The 26010-nt window shown below is 39.1% G+C and overlaps 1 protein-coding gene across 4 annotated transcripts in view; it reads left to right on the top strand.

Annotated features, from left to right (window-relative positions):
* LOC124362210 (zinc finger protein castor homolog 1-like) overlaps positions 1-26010 on the top strand; it is a 138319-nt gene that overhangs the window by 71425 nt on the left and 40884 nt on the right. For 3 of the 4 annotated variants that reach the window (XM_046816527.1, XM_046816526.1, XM_046816525.1), the window contains exons 1-2: positions 17801-17911; positions 21896-22170. In XM_046816527.1, coding sequence (XP_046672483.1) covers positions 21954-22170 — 217 coding nt within the window. In that variant the 5' untranslated portion in view covers positions 17801-17911; positions 21896-21953. Of the gene's footprint in view, positions 1-17678; positions 17912-21617; positions 21750-21895; positions 22171-26010 lie in introns of those variants that run through there. The other variant, XM_046816528.1, reaches the window with a different exon arrangement.

Below are 26010 nucleotides of genomic sequence, written 5' to 3'. Positions count from 1 at the left end.
AATGAAGCTTATTTAAAACCAATTTTTCAAATTTTAAATTTTTAAAATTACTTATGTACATACTGTACATGCGTGACTTATTAATAAAACAGACATTCGCATAACAATAGGAATCAACATCTACAAATTTCATAATGTATGCAATTTTAATAAAATTTTAAATTTAAATAGAAATTTTTATACATTCTTTAATTTTAATGAATGCATTTTCCAATGGTATGTAGGTACAACAATTATTTCAGTATTGTAAGAAACGTTGTAATGTAAAATCCAAAATCGACATCACCATACATTTTGAATCTTTATTAGTAAAACTGACTGCCAGTGTTTCCACAGATGAAGCGAGTCACACAGCCTTAGATAGTAGATAATATCGACAGCTGATCGCAGTTTTATTGCTGGCGCGCACCCGTCTCGCGCAACAATCGACCCTAGCGCCGCGGGGTGCCGGCGCCGAGAACTAAGACCACTCACTGTTCCTATATTGTTACAACCACGTTCTCCTCTGATAAACCGTGTTATTTATCGCGTAATGCTTTTCCGTTCCCCCGACGTAGATTGTCACATCGGAGTGTATGTTAGGAAACATCGATAGTTCTTTTAGTGGCCTCTTGATTTGAACCACACTGTTGCCAACCGAACAGTTATTAATTAGAAAAATCTTGAATGTTAGATTTTCTTCTTGACTATATGTTTTATTCAATAAAGATTCCCCAAATATTCCGGAACTATCTTCCATTGAATTTAGCTGCACAATGAAATTTCCAATCTATAGAGGAAAAATATTATAATAACATGGTGTAATAACACAACCTTTTTCCTATTTGACACTTGACATTCACGTTAGCCAAAATCTAATTCGGGCAGAGCGTTGTTTTAAATTAGGAATCCTTTTAAAACGTAGTACTAGGATAAACGAAACGTAGTAGTAAGGATAAATGAAATACAATTATGGCCATTTAAATATTATAGCATAATAGAAAGACTACATGAAATGATTGTATTATTTGGGTTACATTAGTGGACAACTGTTCCCATGATAGCTGGAAGAGTCGCATCGCCAGGAGTCGACCAAAATGGCGGCGGTGTGGCCGATTAATCATCTCAAGTATTTAATACTCAGCGATTGTGCTCACGGGCATTGAACCTCTAATGGTCGCCTCTAAACAGACAATCAAAACCCCATTAGGTATTAATTAGGTAAAAAGTAATAAAGCCCGGGACCATTGTCTACTTTTATGTAGAGGTGAGCGCACGGAGCAGCATGCTGTGCGAGCCACATTTACAGGCGCGACTCTGTACTTAGGTTACGTTTATTTCCCTACATTAACCTCACATTGTTGAGCTGACACTCGGACAGCTGATTAGTCCGTGTAACAGCTGACGAACACATGACACCCAGCTGTTCGGCCTTTCGTGTTCGCCGACCGCGTCGTGTGAATCACAACGTTCGATATACTGGAATCAGTCAAAATAGTACAAAAACGTTCGTTATGTAATCGGTTTTACGTAGGAATCAATAAGTAAGACAACTGTCATATATAATTCAACTTCTGTCTCCCTCCTAATTTTATGTTACAACAGAAAAAGGCACAACAGAATTGTTCATTCGTTGTTACAAATTCGTTTGATTCAACAGAACGATTTAATTTAACGAATTAACTCGACAACCAAAGGCTTTCCTCATACTAATGGTTATAGTCCTCGGCTCTCTAACCGAGAGATCACGGGTTCAAATCCCGGGGAGGTCCAATAATTTAATAATAGTTAAAAAAAAAAAAAACAGTGCACTTCGAAGGCGACATACCTGACGCTGAAGCTGAAAGGAGATTTCAAAAAATAAAAAAAAAAATTGATTCGGTATTCTGCAAAATACAACGATGTTTAATACGTGTATAGCTACTTTACTAATACTGAATCACAAATATTCATTCCTAATGACGTTTTATTTCTATTGAAGGAAAAATTATAACAGTTCTAACCCGATTTCAAAACCGTTCCTTTTGTAACCCCGGGGCAATCGAAATGGAACCAGGCAAAGGAGTGACACAAGCAAGCCAGTGAGGAAGACAAGAACGGGCCGACTGAGTAAACAGAAGGGTCCACAAAGAGGAGTCTATTTGGAGGCCATATTTGAAGTCATTATGTAGGCCTACAGAGGAGCATTAATGTTTCACATGCACATATATGCTGACGTAGCGCCCCAGGCTGTGACGCCCCCACCGCGCTGTGCCACACTGTGAACCGTACTCTTGTATTATTCACGTGTTTGCTCTATAAATCTTGGGCACTTGTTGGGTTTCGCTTATTAAAATTCATTCTTTCTCACTCGCCCGTTATAAATAGTTTGATTGCAATTCTGCGCCCTCTCCTGTGATTTATCTAGTGGAAGAAAATAGTGTAGGAGGAGTGAAATTAGAATGGCCTTAAATTAAATGAAGATCAGTTCAAGACATTTTTAAGAATAGAACTGAAGATTTTGTACGCGTTTTTAAACTTAAATTAAACATTAATGAAGGTAGTCAAGCTACATTGTAGTGATAAATGGAATTCCCATGCATTGCGTTGAGAAGTTCAAGAATTCTATCAATTTCGAGCCCTTAGTTAAGCTCGTACAATTTGCTGTAGTACTTTTTCAAACTGTAGGTCTCACCACATCGTGTCTCTATTTTATCCCCAACCCTCTAAGATTTCTGTACCCTCCTTGCTAAGGTCATTTCGGTGACTGTTTCCGGATCCTTATATCCACTTGACCTCTGAGATATCCTAGCTGACAAGTTTCAAACCTTGGAGTCCTTGGCTTACCAAAACCACTGCTAGCAGCTGTAATGACACTAAACCGGAAATCATTAGATTTACTCTCATATTACTGTACCTCTTAATCTACATAATTATGTCGTTTTACCGAAACGCATTAAAATGAAAATTAAATGAAAATTAGATGACATCATGGGAAATATATAATTAGATTATGATAATTATTTTACCAGGCATACGTTTCTATTTTAACGCTAATTTGTCTATTTTATATAGCAATTGCATTGGCAATAACTTGTTTGTGCATAATATTTTATAACTGAACCTTTCACACCGTTTATTATTTATGAAAATTAAATATTTTCCTTAGCAGTATTCCAGTTAGCCACAACTGGCTACAAAATTGAGTGCCTACCATAAACGAAGAGTTATTTTTAATAGAACATAAACTGTGTATTACAAACTAAAACATCGGAATGGGAACTCATAAAGTTAAGGTAGTTAAATCTGTTTTGGAGTGCCGCGTATTAGAACTTCCCAACATATTTTAAAGATACGTAAATATGGGATAAAATAAATTTTAGCATTACGTTGGTGTGATATTTTTATACGTGAAACCTACACCGATAAGAAATAATTAAGTATAATAACATTTTTGTAAAGTAACGTCGAACTGAGCTTGTATGATAAAAGTGTTCAGCCTGGGCTGCAAAACCCGTCGCGCTGTACCGCGCATAATTATTGGCTTCGAATTTAATTGTTCGTTTACCAGTTTGCGTCGAAGCCAGTAGTTAATAATAAGAACACACACGACGCGTGTGGACACACACACACACACACACACACACACACACACACATTCTCGACTATCCTACAGGCCACTCTGCTCGGTCGGCGCTATTTGCGAGCCCGCTAGGAAACAATTATTCGAGAAACAACAGGAATGGAAGGTCGGCAGACAATATGAAGCTATTTTAACAATTCAGTCGGCACACTTGGTCCCTCGCCAGGCTGCACAATAACCAATTTACGGAGAGAAATGCTGAGAAACGAATTAATTCGAGTTGAACATTTTTTACCGGTATTTTGGGAAAGACGGTCCAAGACAGGTGGGCATTTCCAGTCTCTCAGTTTGTAGCATCTAATTTTTATTCAAAATCCACATTTTTTTACGAAAACAGTAATTCAACAAATTGGTTTGAACAATAAAAATATTTATTATGATAGAATAACTCTACTACTGACGGAAAGACCTACAAAGAACAGTACCAAGTAAACGATGTGAAAATGATGAAATGAAACACCGATTTCTCCGAATCACACCCTTTGTTACTCGATATCCAAAGAAAGGTTCATATAAGAACACTTCCTGTGGGCTTTTACTACGCTTAATGACATGCCCGTGTAAGGTTATCCTACGGGTTTTACCACCGGAATATTTAGCCTACGTCCCATTACAAGTAAGAGTAACCAGGAAAAGGAATTCCAGAAGTCGAAGTCGTATACAATAGCGTCAAAGGACAAGAGAATGGTATCAAGGGCATGATTTGAATGATGTTTGGAGCAAAGCCAAAATATCACCTGCAGAGCTAAACAGTCGATATATTTATTTGTACAATCATTGTTTGTACCGACCACTCCTTGATTGTTTGCATTACATTTGTGGTTCCTACATTACCGGTAATGAGTTCTATTATTTCTTAGAACTAATAAAATTAGTTATTTTATTTTAAATGGTTCAGGAACCAAAAACTAATCTGGATTGTATAGCATGCAATTTGGGTTTTCTTCAAATCGATACAGGAATTTCTTTTAAAATAAAAACTCAATCATCAACCAAAGGTTTATATTTTTCCAGCGTGACATGGTTAATACCAACCCTCGGACACATAAATACCAAATCTTAAATCAGCGTCGGCTAACGATCTAAAGACTCTGAAAGTGGTTACTTTTAGTCTCTATATAATTATTATTTGTGTGTCTGATGGTTTTATTTGAGTGTTTTAAGCTGGGCAAAACTACAACATGAGAACAAATATTGTTTGATATTTTTAAATCCTTTTGATAACTTCCACAAAAATTACGGGGCTGACGATCGATTTTTTTCTTAGAAACAATTTAAAAAAATGTTCATCTAATGAAACGCCAGATTGTGTTTATCCAGTCCATATTGGCTTTTAGGCTGTAATGTCTATTACTAGATAACAACGGTTTTTAGGGCCGCTCTACTATTTTAGCTGTTCCAAATCAAGGGTCGACCTCCAACGACACCTCCACGCGCCCTGGACATTCAGAGTTCCTCTATTGGCCTCTCGCGGTTTACACGTCTCTGTCGAGCCGTGCGATTGGTCAGTCCGGACACGCGTGGGTGACGTCACATTCGCACTCGCACACGCACCGCACCGTGCCGCATCCGGTGCGGAAGTCACGCACACTCCTATCTCGACGCTGCCCGAAAAACGATTACCCATAAGCTTTCTCGATATGTGTATTTGTGGCCGCCAAGCACGTACGACCACGGGAGTGCGGCCACCGCCTTCTTTGGGTCCGAACGATCGGTGGCTCCAAAACGGTAGTGTTTACACGGTCACCGTGATTTCCGGCCACCTTCCCGTAAATTGCTGCCCATTCCGGGAGCCATTCATGGCCGATCTGAACTTCGCGGTTGAATTACAAATCACTCAATAGGGCCAGCAACAGCGAACTCTACAGTAAAAATATTCTCTTTTACCTCAAAAATTCAATAGAATTGTAAACTTTTGTATTTGATAAACTTGAACTAAATAAACTACGATGACTTGAAAAATATATCGTAATAGTAGATAGCACGACAAATTTATAAAATAATATAATTTTAGAAATTAATGACTTATGACGAACACTTTGAAGTGGTTTAAATTAATTTTTAACGAACCCCCCCCCTTCACCCCTTCCGGAAATAACATTGCCTTCCGGTTATAATAAAACACGCTCTGTGTAATTTAGAAATAAATCAATTACAATTGCAGCCACGCCCAATGGTTAGGGTAGGACTTGGAGATGGAAGGGGGTTTTTGATCGTCCAAACGAGTGTACTTAATTTGCTTACAATTTTTTTTAGTCTACGATTTGCCGTTATAGATACCCTTAAAACCAATTTAAAAATGTCCGATAACGCTCAGCCAAACACCTCAGAGTGACATGCACCATTATCGAATGCGATCACGCCAAAATGTAAAAGAAGCTTCTTGCTAACTTTCAAAAGACAAACAAATTATTTGTTTAGTCCATTAAGTAATAGGCTTCGCTAACGCTCAGCCAATTAATTTTACCATTAGAAGTTGGTCTAATGTTGCAATGATGATCAATCAGAAGAAATAAGTTCACCCAGTGTCAGAAACGTCGTTTAAACTGACCCGTTGATTTTGAAATGTGTGAAGTAGACGACAAAGAGACACTGTTCGAGGCACGCTTGTAGTAGTGATGCGTCTTGGAGCAGTTTATGGAGTTTGTCGACGGCTTAGACGCACACTTAGCTACATCTGTTGTCCGTGTCATTATTTGTCCGCTAGTTCTCCTTCGCCATTTCATTTGTTTGAAACGATCACCAACATGCTTGTGAGCATAGTACATAAAACTGCAAACATTGATATACTGCTGCGTGTCGTAAAAATATTTGTCAAATAAAACATGCGCATTTGGAAACTGCCATTTCAAGCAACAGCTATTAATAATCATTATTCTATTTCCGTTGATATTTTCGTTATATTTTAGCATCGTAGTAAAATTTAATTACTTCAACAATCGGCTGCTGTGGAGGCAATTTTTATTTTAGCCTTGTAAGGATAATGTTAAACTTCAATCGCTTTTACAGCCTAATTTGTAGTCGTGCATCCAAATACTCTAGTTTTTTCGAATTAAAAATTGTGTTGGTAAGCAAAATTTGATAAGCAATGGGTCACGTAACAAGCACAACAAATTTAAAAATAGAAAATTCAATCAAAAAAATAATAAAACTTAATTAGACATAATTTAAAAATTCGACATTAATAACGCATTACTTCTCTATAATTTTTTACGAGCACTTTTAAAAATAATTATACCTCCATATTTTACGTAGTCTTGTATTTATTATTTGTATTCGTATTATTACAGTATGCTATTATTTAAGCGAGTTTTATAATTTATCTCAGTAGCTCCACACGAATAATTGTTTTGTACAGCATACTTGAATTAGTTCTGAACACTTTGAAAAACGTATAGAACTTTTTTTTGGATTGGTCTGTAATAACGTAATACCGTACACTAAAGAAGGCTCTCAAATTTCAACGGAAAAAGATCAAGGTGTAAAAAGCTTGACAGCGAGGTATCAATATATTAATCCTAGCCTTTTCACGTCTGCATTATTCTTCTGCAGAATAGAACAAAGGTATATTTTACTAGGGACTAAAAAGTCCCAGGCGTTGAAAACCAAATAAATAACGGCTAAAAAAGACAATCCTAAAGACGTGTGAAAATGCTCCCTATCGAATATCACACCGGTCACAAAAAACCCGAGAGATGTGCAATAAAATGATATTCGTAGTCGGTCGCGGCCATTGTGAGTTGCGTGGAGATGGAATAATGGGCTCATTATGGAGGGGTGCTCCTTGGCAGTTTTTGGGCAACAAGTGGTGCATATATCTTACTACAAAGCGCCCCAGGGGGCACCTCGAGTGGGGTCACTTTTGGGTCACCGTCACTCCGTGTCCACGTGGCCCAGACCCTGCCCTCCTATTTACTATTCAGCCTAATTTGTTTCCTCAGATCTGAATTCTCTGCTTAGGGCATTACTATGCACAAAAACTTAAACGTCGCTCTTCAAATTAGAATACGAGAACTGGGGTGGAAAATAGTTCAATAAACACGGCTTTGTGCTACATTTTTTCACTTTTTTGCCGCTCCGAACCTACTGACGTTTGGAGATATAACGAATTTGCATTCTTTTCTTAATTTTAAATTCCTATATCAGCAATTTATTTTATTTTATGTAGAGCTCAACGAGTCATATCTTGTCGATGTATGGGTACGTCGCACCACGTATCATAATAGGCTTCGCTGACGTTGAATACATTTCAAGTATATAAAGGAAAAATCATGAAAAATCAAGTCTATAGGTAAATTAGTTTTCAATACATCGTAAGGCAGAAATTAAATTTTTCCAGCCCCTACAGTGATTTTGCCAATTACGGCAATTTATTCACCTTTCTTTGACAAAAAGCCCACTTATGTAAGTTAGAGAAAGACACGCATCCAGTGCTCATGACCCAATATTAGGTGTGAGACAAGTCCCGGGATTCCAGGTGAACCGGTGATCCCGTGTACCGGCGGGCAGAGCGGCGCGGCACTGTCGGGATTGATTCCATTGTCGCCGGCGCCACACGTATCACACTTGTGAAAGACGGATAGTTTAATTACAGACACCAATCAGAGGCGAATAGAGTCGGGCCGCGGTGACCAATCAGGCCTTACCAAACCTTGTTGCCAAACCTTTTGTTGACGGAATGAGCTGCTGAGGTCACCACCACATCGGCGGCGGCGGCCGGCGGCTCTCACAACCCGGGAGTCTCGTACCACCCTGGTCAAGGGAGTATCACAGTCAGATAGGTATCACGGTCAGGGGAGTTGTAAAGTTAGGGGAGTATCACAGTCAGAGGGGAATCACAGTCGGGAGAGGACTAAAGTTAGGGGAGTAATACAGTTAGAGGGGTATCATATGCAGAGGAGTATTACACCTTGAGAGTATTTATTACAATTAGGAGATTAATACAGTCAGCGGAGTATCACATTCAGAAATCGGAATTTGAGAACCTTAGATTAGTATGAAAGAATGTTTTTCCCCAAAAATACATATCAGCAGTAAAGATTTATAAAAACCCTTTCGGGGTGAAATAAAAACATTCTTGAACTTTCTAAAGCTTTTTTTAATAGGTAAGTTGAATGTTTCCTGACTTTCCCCTGAATTTTCAAGACTTTATATTACAAAAACCATAAAGTCTAGCTACCCTATTTTCTTGACAGATTCCTAGCCAGACACAGGGGTTCTCGTTTAAACCAGCTAAACCACAACAATCAGGTTGGGTTAAAATTTCGGTGCTTTCTCCACCAAAAGATCCTGGATCCGACATTAGAAGAGACTCAATGTATTATGAACGATTTTAGTATTTATAAATTATTTAATTTAAATATAAATTTGGTAAAACACTAAATTTTTTTAAGTGATGAGTTTCAATTATTTGAAAAAATTGTAAAATTTTGTGATAAAGAAACGTTAAGAAATATCTATGACCTGTATTTACCGAGCAACCATTTCTACTACCAACTTTCCCTCCGATGAGTACATACAACCGACAGCTGGTCAGTACGCATAATATTTATATGAATCACACCCTCTTCAGGCGGTGTCATCGTTATCCGCGATCGTCTCATCCGCTCTTGTGATTTTCGTCCATAAATTACGCGCCAAATATGTATTTAACCGGGCGAAGTAATTAATTAGCATTCTATAGTCGCTGTAGATCAGGGCTTCGACGTCGGCGCGGAAATCTTATTTATAACGGCCCGGGGCCGGGTCTGGTTTGTTTTCGGGGGGATATTTTCACTTTGCAATTGTTCAATATCAAAGAAGTAGGAGACAAGGGCCCCAGAATAGAATGAGATTAATGACTGGGACGCCTGGTGCTCCATTAGAATTTCTGTCGTTTTAGTTGTAGCTGGAGCGTTTGTGAGTAATAGTGGACTGTCGCCCTCTGCCGCTCAGCCTCTGTTGTTTGGTTAGTTTTAATATTTAAACACGGTCGAGCTCACTTTATATCACTTAGTATCCACAACCACGCCACCTTGCTGGTTTCTCTTTGTTAATATGTCACTGATATGCGCGTCTGGGTGGTGATTTTATTTAATTTTTAATTGGTAACAAATATTACGCTTTTAAAATATTTCTGGTTGTTGCATTACCATTAAATCACGATCTTAAACATTTCTTTAGTTATAGTTTTGATCAACTATATATAGTGAATATTACATTATTTTATAATTAATTATACCTCTTAACAATTATACTTTCTGTAAAAAATACAGAAATTATTTTAATAGGTTAACTTGAAGAAAATAAATACGAAACTGGTTTGTGTAAAATTTATCTTTATTCTTTGTTAAAATAAACAAACAACGCAGTATGGACCCAGAAGGACCAAAATCTGTTACATTCTCTCTTATTCTCTCTAAATCTGTTATATAACTCTTCAACTTTTTCAGTACAGCTATTTAACGCTAAAACAATTTCGTACATTATTCTACATTAATGATGACTACCGAGAAACAGTTTTACGGTGTTATCAGTTAAACTACAAAATGTCTTATCGCTAAAAGATACCGAACTTGGAACTGGTCAGCCTGGCTTTGAGTTTCATCTTTATTCTATAGAATAAATCTTTGAAATGAAATCATAATATTTTATAGCTTTCTCTGACATTTCTGACCAGAGAAGAATTTTATTCTGTTACGTGATTCTGTCTGATCGATTTGTTCGTTCGCAATTGTCAATACGGACTGCGGCAGCACTTTTGGGCACCTAACAGAATTTGATCACAGCTTGTAATTTTGTACTTTGAATACACGAAGAAAGTTGACATGACCCCTTATCAGTGCTGAGATTGTTATCAGAAGCCAGCGACAGTCTGCCCAGCTCGTGACCGGTATCTGTAACGCTCCCTTTGTAGTTCAAACAGCCGTGAAAATGCAACAAAACCAATGATCTCATTTGGAGCAGTTTAACCTCGGTTTCACCCCAAAAATCGTTTACCAGCGCCCTATTTACTTAACAAAAATCGCCCCTTCGTTCCCATGCTAACCCTTGAAATATCGAGTACCGATTGCGCAAAAAGGTCGCTGATGAGTCGGTGCCGCTTTGTGCTCTCAACCCCTCGTCTCCTCTTTTGTGGAAATCGCTGCTCCGGGGTTATCTTTTCATTATTGCGCAGGTCGCGTAAAAAACCGGCGACATTATTTGTGGCGGAATCCGTCCGTTCGGTGTGAATCGGCGCGCCGCGGTCCGCGCTCCCGACCTCCCCTCGTCCCGATTTTTTGCGATATTTTGGAAACACGCATTTTAACCCCAGCTCAATTTGATCTCCCTATTTCCAGTCGAAAAAAGACAGGTTAAAAGCCATATAAATGGTCTTTGTTGCTGTTTTTCGGGACTTTTTTGCGCTATCCGGTAACCCGACCCCCGGTGTCTCTCGCGTTAATCATGTCAGGTCCGCCGCGCCGAGCTGTACGTCTTCACCTTCCGCGATATCTTCATGTTCCTTCCGGTACAATCGGTTAACATTTTTATAAACCCATTGAGAGTAACTCGATAAAGTCGGTATTAAAATGTTTCCAACCGTTTATACCGCAATCACGAGTTCATCGACACTAGTGTTGAAATACACGTAACAGTCATGACAATTCATCCACCATCTGGTGCCATCTTCAATTCATTGCTGCCATCTTGGGTGGCTGAGTGGTCTAAGATGTCAGAATTTCTTTGCTTTGAATCCTGTCCGTGGCAGTAACATCAGTACTGTTTCAACTCTCATCCTTATTCTACTTAATAAGATCCTCCCACAAGCCATTGGCCCATGAGAACGGGGCAGAGTAAGGGTTAAAGGAAGAACTGCCTCTCCTTAAAAACAACGCCTGATATTCGAACACAAGCTACGAAGTATACATTTGGTAGATAATATTTCCGTCAATGGAACCAAAGGAATTCTAAGTCTTTAACCTGCCTATGTTCCATTGATATAGGTATCCTGTACCATTATTCCATCAAGAGCCCCGTTCCAATTCTCCTTCAGACAAAGATGGAAAGGACAAGAAGCCGTTAGTGTCACTTTTAATCAAACTTGTTTCAATTTTGTCATCCTGAATTGACTGTAGGACTGGCTGATAGCGTTTCCTAATTAAAGTCCTTCCTCTTTAACCAATCTAGGAAAATTTAGTTTGATTTGTCTCATTGGCCCTTGTCAAGGCTTGAACAAACCAAGTCTCTTTCATAGTGTGCGTGAATAAATTCTAAAATATCCAACAATGTTTTCCAATTTGTTTTGGCGGTTTTCTGCACATCCTTAAAAATAATTATCTTATAATATTACAGTCGTCTTAGTAAATGTAAGAAACCAAAAGCGACTAATTGTAAAATAATCTTTTAGCGGTAAGGACTAACACTAACTAACTTGTTATTAACAGTACGATCCTAACAGTGTATATTTGAAGGTAGCAGCACTTTTTTTAGAAATTTGCCATCGTTTAATGGGATATTAACATAATGACACACCCGTTTTGTGATCTACCATCTGATGTATCCTTCAGAAGGATGACCAACGCAACAAATAACTATAATATAGAAACAAAATTAACAAAACCTAGATTGTGCTTATTTCAACATCAACAAAAACTTCAACTAAAGAAAAATGTATTTAGTGTAAATGATAAAGTGGTTTATCTCCTTAGTGGTTATATACAGGGAAATATTGCAGAACTAACTGAAGCTATTTAGAACGTTATTGCAGCTCCATGCCTCAATGTAATTAATTACTTGTAAGACCTTCAGTCACAAAGATTTTATATAATCTCATTTAGGCTTATTAGATTTGTCCAGTGTTTTAGTTATTGCCAACTTAACCAGACTAAAATTCTCCCAATCAAAAGAGTAACAATTGGCGAATGTAACTTTCCCGAAATTCGAGTTATAGCGTTGCAGCCGTCCGTGTAGTAATGAGCAGTGTGGTAGGGCAATTATTCTAATTACTGAACAACTAGGTCATCTAACATTCCGCTATTTTTATACAATTAATGTTGCCGCAGTTGAGGAAAACATGAAAATTAGCGGACGAGTGAAATGGGCTTATAATTGATCTTATTAAAGGAACAAAGCAAGAGAAATTCCCTCGGTGATCACGGAAGAGCGATTAGTAGCAGAAATAATTCCCCCTAGTATTTATAGTAAGTGTTTACACGATTATTTACGCCTCGCGCGATAAAATTACTGAACTGAAAACATAAAAAGTCACCTTCGTGAATTGGCGAAAATGAACAAAACCCCTATTCGATCTAGTCGATATTTGAAGACTTTAAATCATGATGGTGAAACATTTTTGACCCAACTGTTAATTTTGACAACCCTATCTGATCTTTATAATCATAACGGTTATCATTTACAGTAATCATTACGAAGAAAACTTATGGGAGATAATATTGTAGATTTACGACCGAATTTAAGTCCGTACAGGACGCATTCATCCCATAGATACAGATTTCTTCATTCCCGGAGTAAGAAATTCTGATACGGAGAAGCGAAAGAAATTCCCGGACTTTTCCATATCAGAATTTCCCACTTTGTCAACATTGTATGTCTTCTATACGAAACCCTGATTCCACTTATTAAGTCCTATTGACCGTTGGGTATCAACCGCTTTACGTTCACCAATCACAAATTCTATTTCTTCTAGTGTATGCTTGCGTATATGTATTATCAGTATAGCATCAAGTCGGAGGCGATCTCTGGTGGGCTCATTTTTTCTCCGTCTGAAAGACCATTTGAGATTATTTTTTTGTCGGTTTTGTAAGCGTAAGGCCATTATTATTACATAAAGTAATATACACCATCAGGGAATACATCTGAGGTGTCACTTAGAAAATGGAAGTTATGATATTGATTTGGTAAAACCAGGAAGGAGTTGTCTGGTTATGTTTCTAATAAAAAAAATGAAACCTTAAATGCTTCCTTTAGAAACTTCTCATACCAAACCGTGTTTATTATTAGCTTATATACTTTCAACACTGTATTGTTCTTGTAGAATGTAAACTGTGCATTTGTTTTATCCGTCATTAGTGTATCATAATTACACAACACTCGCTATTCAATCTTCACCAACAATAAGTAGAAGGTAGACATCTGGAAGTTTCTCTTGGGGAAGTTTATAATTAGGGTTGTTCGTAGTTTGGGTAGAGTTGTTAATCTTTGTTCGCAGCTGCTTGTTTGTTTCGAGCAAGTGGAAATTAAGGTTAGCTGTATCATTCGAGGAAAACAAATTATTAAACTGATCGCTTTCATAAAAGATACACAGTCCACAACTTTTAATTTTATTTCACACAGTTTAGAATGAATTAGCAACTATTTATCACACAATGGTGTCCTAAAGTGGACTTAGCAACAAATGAAGAGCCATTGAGAAGTCTCGCAACGGCTGGCGACGGAGAGACGATGTTTTGCCAAAACCGTCAATCAAAATGTCAACAAACATCGAGTCAATCAGCTGGCAACTCATTCTCGACCAATTACTCGATTTTCGATCCAACATCCATTCTTTCTCATTACTTTGTCTGATTGATTGGACATTTTTTAATACATGCATTATGCTTGTATCCTGTAGAGTTCTGTTTCAATTGAAGTTTAGTTCGGTTGAATTCGCCCGATGTGTCAGTTTTTACACTTAGTGATAAAGAGGGTGTCAGATTAAAAAATCAGGGAAATATTTTTTCTATAACTAACAGATAAGATTACACCATAGCTAGAAACAAGCAATCAGCTTTTTAATAACCTCTCTCCCAATTCATTTTACGTAAAATTACTTGTAATTGCGTTTACTCACTCATGAATATTTAAAACTTCCCAAGTGTCAATGAAGTTTGAATCTATTTGTTCCAGAGTGCTGTTATTAGTTTTTATATTCCATAACTGCAATTGTCAATCGAACCTTATTACAAAGTACCCCTCCATATTCATAATGATTAGCCTATTTATTTTATTTCAATAATTTCCGGTGACTTTCGTACTGGTTCTAGTCGGTTAAAAATATATCCCCTGAAATCTTTCGAAGTATAAATTGTTTTCTTTCTCCCCCCTCCCGACTAAGACCAGTGGACCAGAAACCTCTGTAGGTCGGTTGCTCGCCCTCACGCCTGTCCGAACTTGTTAGGTCCCGACCTAGACCGCGGTAGTACCACTGTGTCAAACATGGGTTACCCTTCACTCGTCACAGCCTCACCCGATCTAGGGATGGGGTATGTGCAATTTTGCGTAAACATTAATTAGGACTCGACATTTTTGCAACGCGTTTTTCTTGTTGCAGTGTATTTTGCTAAACTTATTTCATAAGTTTTTGTTATTTAATTCAGACTATACGATGTATAGTTATAGTATGTAAGGTCTTATAATACTTTGTATATATTTTTACGTAATTATACAATGAAGTAGTTTGTTATGCTGAAAGTGGTATCACTGGAATCTCAATACTGTATATTATGGAGAAAACTTTAATTATAAGATTACACCTTAATTTATTGGAGTGGTAAAAATCAGTTACACAAGTTTTTGCTTTTCTGAGATCACAGTGGTTATACTCTGTAAAATCTTCACACTGTATATTATAGGGTATAATACTTTAAATAATGCAAAAATGGCAAAGTAATTCTTTTCATTGTCATGTGGAGGTAGCAGAGTTTATTTATTGTTACAATAACTGGGTGGTGACTTATTGTTTCACCGTATATTCATTAAACCAATAATACAATTGTTTGTACTATCGAATATTCAAAGTCAAAAATAGCGTATTCTTAACACTAGGGTAAAAATAATATGAACAAGAAGGGAAAGTCATCAGACTGATTTTTAAAATCAATTGGCCAACAATACCCATGTTAATACAGTCACGTCTTCCATTTTCGCAGAAATTAAGAAGTAAAGTTTGTCAACAAAAGAAATTGCTGTCTTTGGCAATTGAGCTTTAGAAAGTCTTTTTAATTAATAAAAAAATATTGTAGAACTTAATTATTGCTTCTTCAACATCCTCCAGACTTTAATTGGAAAATCTGGAATTTTCTCGTAAAGTTAAATCGTAAAAAGGCTGTTAAAATGTGTAACTATTTTGGCAAAATTCCTCGTTTGTTTCATTATTTAAATGTTATTCTAAATCCTTAATTACCTCCCCCTTTATACAGGTCAGGACGTACATAAGTTGGTTTATGTTTTAGTTAACACCGAATTGCAATACCATATTCCAAAGAGATTGTAAAATATTTTTTGTTGAAATGCTTCATTGATCACTTATTGTTCAAACTTAGCCAGAATTCAATGCACTATACGATATAGACGTTAAAACAAAACGTCTGCAATTCCAAATTTTCAAATATATTTTCCATCCAATTCTCTAATTGACTTTGAGGTAAATGCGGGTACCGTCTCGCCCCCATCTTTTGTCACTGCCATCGTAATTTCAGAAACGTTCACTGCGTGACTACGCTATAGGAGGAGTTCTGGCATAAGGCCTTCGGTTTCCAATTTACGGCGAGACGACTTGGCCCCCGAGGAGGAATTGATTTCTCACATGCCCGGGGTGAGGGGGGAGGAGGCGCCCTAAATATTATTTGTTTAATACGGCGATATGTTTTCAACAAGAGTAAAAGATTCTTTTATTGAAAAATGGTTTATTTAACCTCAACAAGCTGAAATGCCAGAAGGAAACATTTGGCTCTTTCAACCAGAGTATATATGTGCTGAATTGATATTTCAAGACAAATGTCGAAAGTTAAAAACTAATTACATTCTATACATTTTGGTACCCTTTTGTACTTTATAAAGACAAACGCGTGAAGAATATTTTCAGAAAACAATTTCCTATTATTTCAGAGCATGCGAATATTGAGTTAGCTCCATTTCACCTCCTTGACGGAAATCTGACACTGCTCAGATGCTGCACTAAGCTGAAGGTGAAATGGAGCTAAATCCAATACTCGCGTTGAACCAACCTTTCCCAGCATTGCTACATTATGTGTTTTCAGAGTATTTTTAATATGTATTTGTGTAAAATTTTTGAGTAATCAAGGAGTGTGTTAAAATGTCAAAAATGCTATTAGCTTTGAGCTTGTACCGATCCTGTTCTCCTGATACTGAAATTTCATTGTGAGCTCCCGACCATCTCGTAAGACACAATGTTCCCTTACAGGCGTCTCTCACTTGTCTATTAGCGAGGTTCCCTCTATTTTTACACCCGTCCACTCCGTTTGTCTGTTGTTGGTCGCCTGACGTCAGATATGTTTTCCCATTCTGACGCGGCTTTTTAGCTGTTAATAGTACCGACGCGGCGTCTCCTGTATATCTACCTGAGCGTCGCGACGTCCTCTAAGGTACAGTACAGGTGTCTCCCCTCACCTCCGCCTGCGTTCTTGGCGTAGAAGACTGTTGTGGCCTCTTCAATACTCAATCCCGGAATAGATCCGGCCTTTACCCCCTTGAGGTCTACAGAAAGGGAAAACTTTGTGATATAATTCATATTTAAAACACTTTCATTTGCACTGATTGTTACAAAGTAGCCGTGTTTCACTTGTAGCTGAGTTTCCAGATTGCTAATCATATTGCAGGATGAACGTACACTTTATTTGAAGAAGATGAGTAATGTAATAATCTACATAAAGATCGAACCTGTTTATCTACTTGGACAAAAGCAATACTGAAATGAATGCCATCTGATGTATACCTTTAAATTTTCTTTTTAGAGAGAGAGAGGCCGATCCCCAGGATCTTATCAACAGAATGAGGGAGAGAGTTGATACGTTACATGGTTGATGTTACTAATACAAATTGCAACGGTTACAAACAGAAATTGAACTTGCGCCATCTTCAACTCAGATTCAAAGCCCGACGTCTTACACAGCTCGATCATCACAATTCCTGAATCTCTTAGAGATTCGTTTGGAAGTCTTTTAAGTAATATACTTAGATAGGGACAGTATTAATTGTATAAAGCGAGTTTCCTATAATAGGCAATAATTTTAAGAAAACCAAGCTATTCAGAGATTGTTACCCCGTGTATTTTTATCCACGTTGTGATTTGTGTACTAAATGGATGTTGGTGTTGCAGGAAAGATTCTGGAGTCGTTGTCGGCGCGGGCGATGGGAATGGGTCTGCGTGCCCCCCTGGCAGCACCTACCAGCCCAGGCTCACAGCCCCCCACACCCCCCAGAACCCCCCTATCCCCCCACAAGGCCACCTCTAGTCCCGTCCCTACCAACCGGCCCTCTGTCCCCAAAGTCCCCTCAGTGGAGAGCATGGCTGCCAAGTTCGCCAACCTCGCCTCCAACAACAATACCAGGGTAAGATGATATTACTCTTATAAAAAATGGATTTTTGTATTCAGATTACAACAATGTATTCCAGTTTAGAGGCCTGTCCTAAGTTCTTGTAAATGTGGCTAGTCGTTAAGGATTACAATAGAAAGTGTTTCTATCTTTATGCAAAGTTACTGGGATGAGATAAGTTGAATTTTATATCTTTTATGTTTTTCTTTTAATTATATTTCATAGTTTTTAAATGTAACCACAAATTTACTTCGAGTCTGCAGATTCTGGTAGAATTTTACTACATTTGTAAGACGTAATCCTTGTGTTGAAACGGTGATTCTTACAGATCTTCTTTTCACGGAAATTGAATCATCGGCTCGGCCTGGCACGGCGTGTGACGGCGAGAATTTTCTTGGCACCGCGACTTCTAATGAGTCAAATGCCGAAGCTGTTGAAACGGCGAGATCGGCTCGACAAAATCGGACACGGTTGGTTTCGCCATCGGATGCCACTCGTGTGAGGGGCCTTGCCTAATCCGCCCTTTGGCGCGGGATAGTCAACAAAATTCACCCGACCCTGGAAGGGATTCAAGATCTGGGAGGAAATATTTCGAGTATTTGGCAGGTTCAAAGAAAAAGTAGTCGGTCAATGAAAGAACCCACTTATCGTCCAAGACAGAAGACGCCAACTGTCACTCAAATTGGTGCAGAGCTTCACTTCGCCCCTGTCCGTGGGTTTACCCACGCTACTTAGCTTTACTTCGTCGTTCCTTGTTCAAGGAAAGTACTTTTCTTAATCATCAATTACAAGTTTCAAATGTCGTTTCCTGTGTAAAAACGGAAAGAATCGAGCGAAATTCCTGTAGAGAAGTAATAAAACATTGACATTATGAGGAAGATGTAAAACTGTAACAGGAATAGCGAAATAATAAAAGCGCGCCTTGTATTAATAAACCCTTTGAACGCAACCGGTAGTATAAACAGAGGCCAACAAAAACCACAAACAAAAGAACGAAACTAATAAAACAGACAGAAAACAAAGCGGTCTAGCAGACAACGGCCAGGGCAACTAGACCGAGGTGCAAACCGATTAATATGCCCGGGGCGCCGCTTCTAAACACCTTTTTCTGCCAGTTCGTGGACTACACACCCATTTTTCGAGCTGTTCCAACTTTCCCACTGTGATTTGCACACAATGCTACCAATATGCGGCCATCTTGTACAGTTTTTGCATCTGTAATATCATTTTTCTAGCGGGAATCTAACGCTGATGGTCGATTGCCAAGGACTTTCTTCTATTGTCCCGACGATCACTGTGAGCACTTCCGATACAATAATAATATAGCGACCTTTGGGAAATGAAATGAACAAAGCGAAGAAAGGGTAAAAGAAATTCGAGTTCACACGATTCTTATGTAGGGAAAATGATATTTTTATGATGTTGCAGATCTGCTTCAACTATTGTGAAATTGAGACCCAATTAAGTAATAAACCGTTTGGTATTGTCAAACATTTAGTTGTTTAATATCTGCATCAGAGGTCACCGTTCATATTTTAAAGTAATATCATTTTAGAGTTCATACAGTAATTGACAATTTTGATCCAAATGACTTGAAAATAAGATAGAAAACTATATATTTTGACTGCTACAAAATGGTACATTAAAGTAATTTTATGTCCCCCCCCCTCCATGCGTACAAACATTCTTTTTGTTTTCGTGTAACAATTGTAATTGCAAATACTTCACACGATAAAATAAGTTGAGAACTTCAAGGTTCTCTAAATAAAAGACAGCTTTAATGCATGATGTTAAGCTAACAATAACGCTTACACAGCACTTAAAGAATTCCATTTCGCATTCCAACCTTGTATAAAAAGCTGTTCACACATGAAAATCAGTCTTGACCCACTACTCAAAGAGGGCGGGTGTGGCAAGGCGGAGGATATACGCTCGATATTAAACCAGATGGTGGAAACAAAAAACAGGAGCTTCCTCAGATATCGGAGGAAGAGACATCTGGCCAGTGGGATAGGGTTATAATTACAGACACTGGGTGTGGTAATGAGCACAGTACAGTACGGACAGACAGACAGACAGACAGACGGGGCTGTTCCACTTCCATCCTGAAAGGCCGGTGCCATTTATTCCCCACTCGATGATGGATAGCCCAAGCGCAGGTAGTCCATTGCTTCTGGTATACCCACGTGCGGACACTGCGGTATATCTTCTCTTGTTTATTGACTCGTTTCCCATTTTTATTCGGTTTATCGAAATATTCCTTGTCGACGAACACCTGTGGTGAACATAACCTAGATTTCAGTTCACGGAAAATTAAAAAAAAAACATGGGAACACAATTCTAAGAGTTTATTCATAACCAACTTAGTTCCGGCGAACTAATCCATCCCGTAGCCAAAGCTACCGTCGTTCGTCAAAAGGTGTAAAACAAGAGAGATGTCAAGGGAACCACAACAGTAAACAAGTATGAGCTATAAAGGTTAGCAAACATGTGGGCAATGACTACAGACCCGCAGATCTTATGGGAACTACAAGGTTTGTGGTCGACACGTCGGTCTTGCTGCTGGGAAAAGGTGATGTAAAATCACGAACACAGAACAGAACGTATCGAGCTTAGTCTTAACTACTGTTAGAATTCAACCTAAACTGTAATTTAAAGAATACCGTAGGGTGATAACATCTTACATGAATATGAAGTCTCACTATACAGTACTAGTTACTCAGTATTTGAAAACCATTTCCAAGTTGATTGTGATTTTTAAATCCATCTGGAAAATATCTCAATAAGAAGTTAGAGAAACCTTACATTTTACCACGCAAAGAATTTAAACGACTCTTTGAAAGAACAATGGAAGATTTGACCTACCTACTTCCCAGTTTTACTTTTCTTTTAGATACAACTATGTGCCAAGCCGCTTGTGTCGGGTGACGGTTGACTTGTCCACGAACAATTCTCAGCGTGACAGAAATATTCTCTGTTTCTCTTTTACACTTGATTTACAGCGTTTAAAACACAGGTTTGTCAGTAAATGTGAGTTCTGGACAGCGCATCCCACGGCCCTTCAACTGCGTGACATTCGGAATCTCCACGACTTTTGCCAACTTCATTTGTCACCGCTGTCTCGACTTCAGATTTTTGCGGAACTTCTCAAACACGAAAGAATTTCTTACCTCGTTCACAACCAATGGATTCCGTGTGTGTCTTCGCTCTGAGATACGTTCGAATTTGCTAAACGAATCTTTAATCGTTGTCAGAGGTAACGAAAACTTGCACACGTACGAATTGAATGACAGTGGAAAAGTACTTTGAAATGCGTGTCAGTTGTAAACAACTAGAATCAGTTCTATTAGAGGCTCAATTGACAAAACATGTGGCCCACTCATGAGTTCCATTCTATCCGAGCGTGCTATTTATGGACAGATCTTTTGTTTCCCTGCGGTTCATGCAATCTCGCGTAACCGTCTTGATCATATTGACAACCGGTGTGACAGAGCAGATTTGAGGAGGTTATCACATATTAAAAGTAGTTAAAGCTAGCATTTATATAATAAAATAAGGACAAATACATAGTGAAGGTGTATGTCAAATTTTAACATCACATTTTTGGGACTGCCCAATGAATCCGGCCATGTTACAGATGGAACTACCTCTAGGATCATGTCCAGCAGCACCTCGACACCTTCCACATCCAACATCACCTCATGTGTTTATGTTGCTACAGATGTCACTGCCCCAGAACATGGCCACTATCCTGGCTCTGGCGGCTATGCAGGATCGCAATGCTGGCCCCAAGACCTCGTTCAGCAGCACCTCGCCACCCTCTACTTCCAACATCACCTCATGTGTTTATATTGTTGCAGATGTCACTGCCCCAGAACATGGCCACTATCCTGGCTCTGGCGGCTATGCAGGATCGCAATGCTGGCCCCAAGACCTCGTTCAGCAGCACCTCGCCACCCTCTACTTCCAACATCACCTCATGTGTTTATATTGTTGCAGATGTCACTGCCCCAGAACATGGCCACTATTCTGGCTCTGGCGGCTATGCAGGATCGCAATGCTGGCCCCAAGACCTCGTTCAGCAGCACCTCGCCACCCTCTACTTCCAACATCACCTCATGTGTTTATATTGTTGCAGATGTCACTGCCCCAGAACATGGCCACTATCCTGGCTCTGGCGGCTATGCAGGATCGCAATGCTGGCCCCAAGACCTCGGTCAGCAGCACCTCGACACCCTCTACATCCAACAATGAGTCTCCAGCATCTTTATCTGGTAAGTAAAGTCATTTTTAAATTGCATTTAGCTTTATTTATGAATTTTGTTTCTAAACATTTGACATTTAGGAAGTTATCAAGGAGTGTCATTTTGGAAACGCTACAAGTGTGGCTAAACAAATTAAAACAGTCTGAGCTGGAAAAACATATCAACATAGCTTATCACTTTTACACCCTCATAAATTCTAAGTAAAGTCTAGAGTACTTTGAGACCCCTCGGTGAGCGAGGACCAATTGGTAGTTATCAATTGTGCTGCAGTTATACTCTTGAGCCCAATTGTTGGAGCTGGCGGAAATTGGTCGTGATAAGGCACAGCTCGCCGAGCAGCTGCCTTCTAAATTTAGTCAAAGAAGATTGTTATAGTTTATTGCATTTCAAGAGGCAGTTTCCCGCCTTCAATTACGCCGCCATTACGGGCCGTTCTAAAAACATACCGTCTCAACTGGCCGTTCTGAAAACATCCGATCTGGACACCATATGCTTGTTTTTACTGCAAGACTGCAGCTGCTGTCTTCGGTGCTGTTTGTTTTACTGCGGTTGAACTGCGTTGTGCTGTATCAACTTCCCGGAGACATCGTCTGTGCCACACTCCATCTTTATTACTCATGTGGATCGGAATCATATCCGTGAAACTATCAACCATTCACTTGTCCACTGCTGCAGTTGAAAAGTCTGTCAGTCCATTATCGCAGAGCATGTAATAGTACCAACCTTGAGTAACAATGACTACTTCCAAAGCCGGCGGTATATTTAGGTACACGAGGCGACGACGTAAAGTAGTTAACGCCGTTTTTACGCCGAATTATCCGTTTCTGCGCAAAGAGTCGTTAACCGATCGTTTAACGAGGTGTTTTACGCCCGTTTCCCGCCGACGCGATGCCTCCCCTCCGCGTCTTCTTCATTATAGGGTTGCCAAATCATAATGCTTTGGTATTTCAAATGGTGCATTTGAGTTCTGCAAAATGTTTTTCATCTTCTTGTAAAGTGTCTTAAGTCGATAGTAGCTACGTGGTTCTCAAACATTGTCGTGCAATATTTCAACTATAATTCAATCCTATGGCCCTTGGTTCCTAGATTGGCCTTTCTTCGTTGAATCCAAAATCGAACTATTATACTACACAAATAGTTTTATTATCTCTTTTAAAATGTAGGAAACCACTTTCAACTTGTCACATTATTAATACTATGAAAAGTACCGCTGTGTTTTTGTTTTATTTTTCTGATTGATCAAATGTCAGTCATTAGTGCCCCCAATCTAGGAGCTGCAAGAACATTGTAGGCTACTTAATTGCCTGACATAAACAGTACAAACTACACTTGTAGAAGGCACGACGTTTCTTGCTGTCGGTTAATTAAGTTGACTGGAGTTAAATGGAAAGTGTGTAAAACAAGAGTACGGTACAGTAACGGGTGTAATGCATGTAGGCGCGTTAGGGCGATGTTGGCCCGAGTCGCTGGCAGGTGCGAGCGTACGGGAGGTTGAGCGCAGCGTCCGAGCGATTCCTACTGTGACTGGAACAATATCATTTGTACATCATCTCATGTCAGCCTCCCCCCCCCCCTCCTACGGGTCAGCATCACTTTTCTTCTGTCCTCCACGTGATCGTTCCACTGGAAAGCAATATATTTAGTAGGTTTTGATAAATGTATTTCTGGTTTATTTTAGGGGTTTATAAGAATCAATACGAACATCATCTGGTTTATTTTGTTTCACTAAATTAATTGTTCCATTACGTCTGCTAATTGTGAAAATTGTTATGCTTCCATTTTAAAGATTCATACGATTTAGGGTTCTCAAATGACAAGGCTGCCACATAAAAAGACGATCTCTTGAGAGAAAGACACAGTGGCTCCTTTTTAGTCAATAAGGACAAGACACTGAGAAAACCTCTCATTGCAATTTGTCCTAAAAGAACATTAGAGGTTGCTTCCGGTCAGCGTGGATAAGATCTCGAATAGGGGCTGCCTCCTGTTCAAATCCCGCAAGGAGGGATAGCGAGCGGGCACTATATCTCAGTGTGTCACCTTGGAAGAATAGGAGATTCTGTTTCAGCATCTTTCAGGCAAAGCATATAGGGTACATATTCCCTAAGATTTAGGCATGCAAGAGCCTTTCACTAAGGAGCTCCATCCACTGCAACAGTAATCCTCCGCAGTAAATTAGATCTACCGTTCAACCCTGTTCCCCTAACATCCTGGATAATCCTGGGGTTGCTCAGATATAAGTGACACGTCGGATTTTGCTGCACCACGTGTAGGTTCAACTGGAAATATAAATCAGCCAGAAGTGTACCCTTCTGCAGCACACTAGCACTTGCTAAGTTATTTTCCAAAACAGTTCCATAATGATGCAACAGCGTATGTTTATTGAGAAGTCATATCGCTCCAGTTTTATGACGAAATAAACTTGTCTCCAGAATTGCAGAGATTACTTTGCCCGCATTACAGTACCGCATAAAGGATCGAACTCGGTTGTTTATTTAACAAGATGCGGCAAGACCGGTTCCCCAGCTGGCGAGCCTCAGCAGTGATAACAATAAACGATTAAGTGGTGCCCAGTGCCCTCGATACCTTGCCATTGTTTCTCAACATTCAGTCGACCGCTGATTATGATTCAGTCAAGGCGCGGTTCTAATAACTAAAGGGTTTGGCTCTTTGTGAGGTTTTGGCACTGCTATCGTCATCTAAGAGGAAGTTAAGTTATGAGAATAATTTCCAAATACATTCCTTACTATAGTATCCATCTCAAAGGATAATTTAGGTTAATGTAACGAAGCTTTATTTCATTATTGCATTGCAGTTATATTTAATGAGTTTTATTTTATGACACGTCAATAAAATCTTTGTCAATATCCAGTGGAGCACTTCAAAAATACCGATTCAACTGAGTATTGAAATTTTCTACAGAATGTAACGAAAGTCTTGCCAAACAATCCAATAAAATTAACTTCATCGTATGTGAACTTCGTATGATACATTTCCATACGGTTGTACTAGATTTTTTAAGGAAACAGATTTTTTCGGACTTGGCTATCGATGAGTGATACAAGATAACAGTTTATGTAATCGGTTTATTTACAAATTTGTTAATTCCGCGATTTTCTCGTTCCCATCGCGGCACTGGAATTGTACTTCTATTCTTCTACTGATGAATGACCATGCACTGCCCCAATCGCAAGGGTACCCAAAACTTGTTACGATACAATATCACAACCCTCGTGCCCCCGCCAGAGGCCGCGACCGCTGCACGTCCATCTGCCCAAACCAGTATTCCCTCGATCATATTTACTCTCAACTAGTTTTATTTAACAATCCGCTCCAGCGGTATTTCACCGGGCGCTTTACTCATAAACTAGAGCACGTTATTGTTGCCGGTTTACACTAACTGCCGGTCCAGTTGGCCCGGCACCGACTCGGCCATAACCGTCAAAAATGTCGTGATTTTCCGTCATTAGCGCCGGGTTTCTCGGCCTCGGTTACTAGTTGTACGCTAATTATTTACCTCGCATGACCAGCGACTTATGTTCCATTAACGATCACAATTATACTGGCCACTTTGAAGTACCGAAGGCGGAGGTCCCTCTTTGTTTCTGCCGGCTTTGATTAAAACATCTGTTTGTTACAAATCAGCTGTTGCCGTTCCGTTCAATTGTTGTCGCGTCTGTAGTTTTTCTGTTTGTTCTTCACGGATTTGAATTTCAGCATTGGCCTATATCAGTTAATAAATTCGTATCTTGTTTCATCACCGACTTTTGGTCTTCATGCTTTTGGTGAAACGCACTTAACACAATTAAGAACTTACGTTGCTCATTATGATGGAATACTTCTTTCAAACAA

The sequence above is a fragment of the Homalodisca vitripennis genome, chromosome 5 (genome assembly GCF_021130785.1).
Source record: "Homalodisca vitripennis isolate AUS2020 chromosome 5, UT_GWSS_2.1, whole genome shotgun sequence".
In the NCBI taxonomy this organism is placed as follows: domain Eukaryota; kingdom Metazoa; phylum Arthropoda; class Insecta; order Hemiptera; family Cicadellidae; genus Homalodisca; species Homalodisca vitripennis.
Note: the sequence above shows the minus strand (reverse complement) of the source record. Positions and strands in the feature narration are given on the sequence as shown.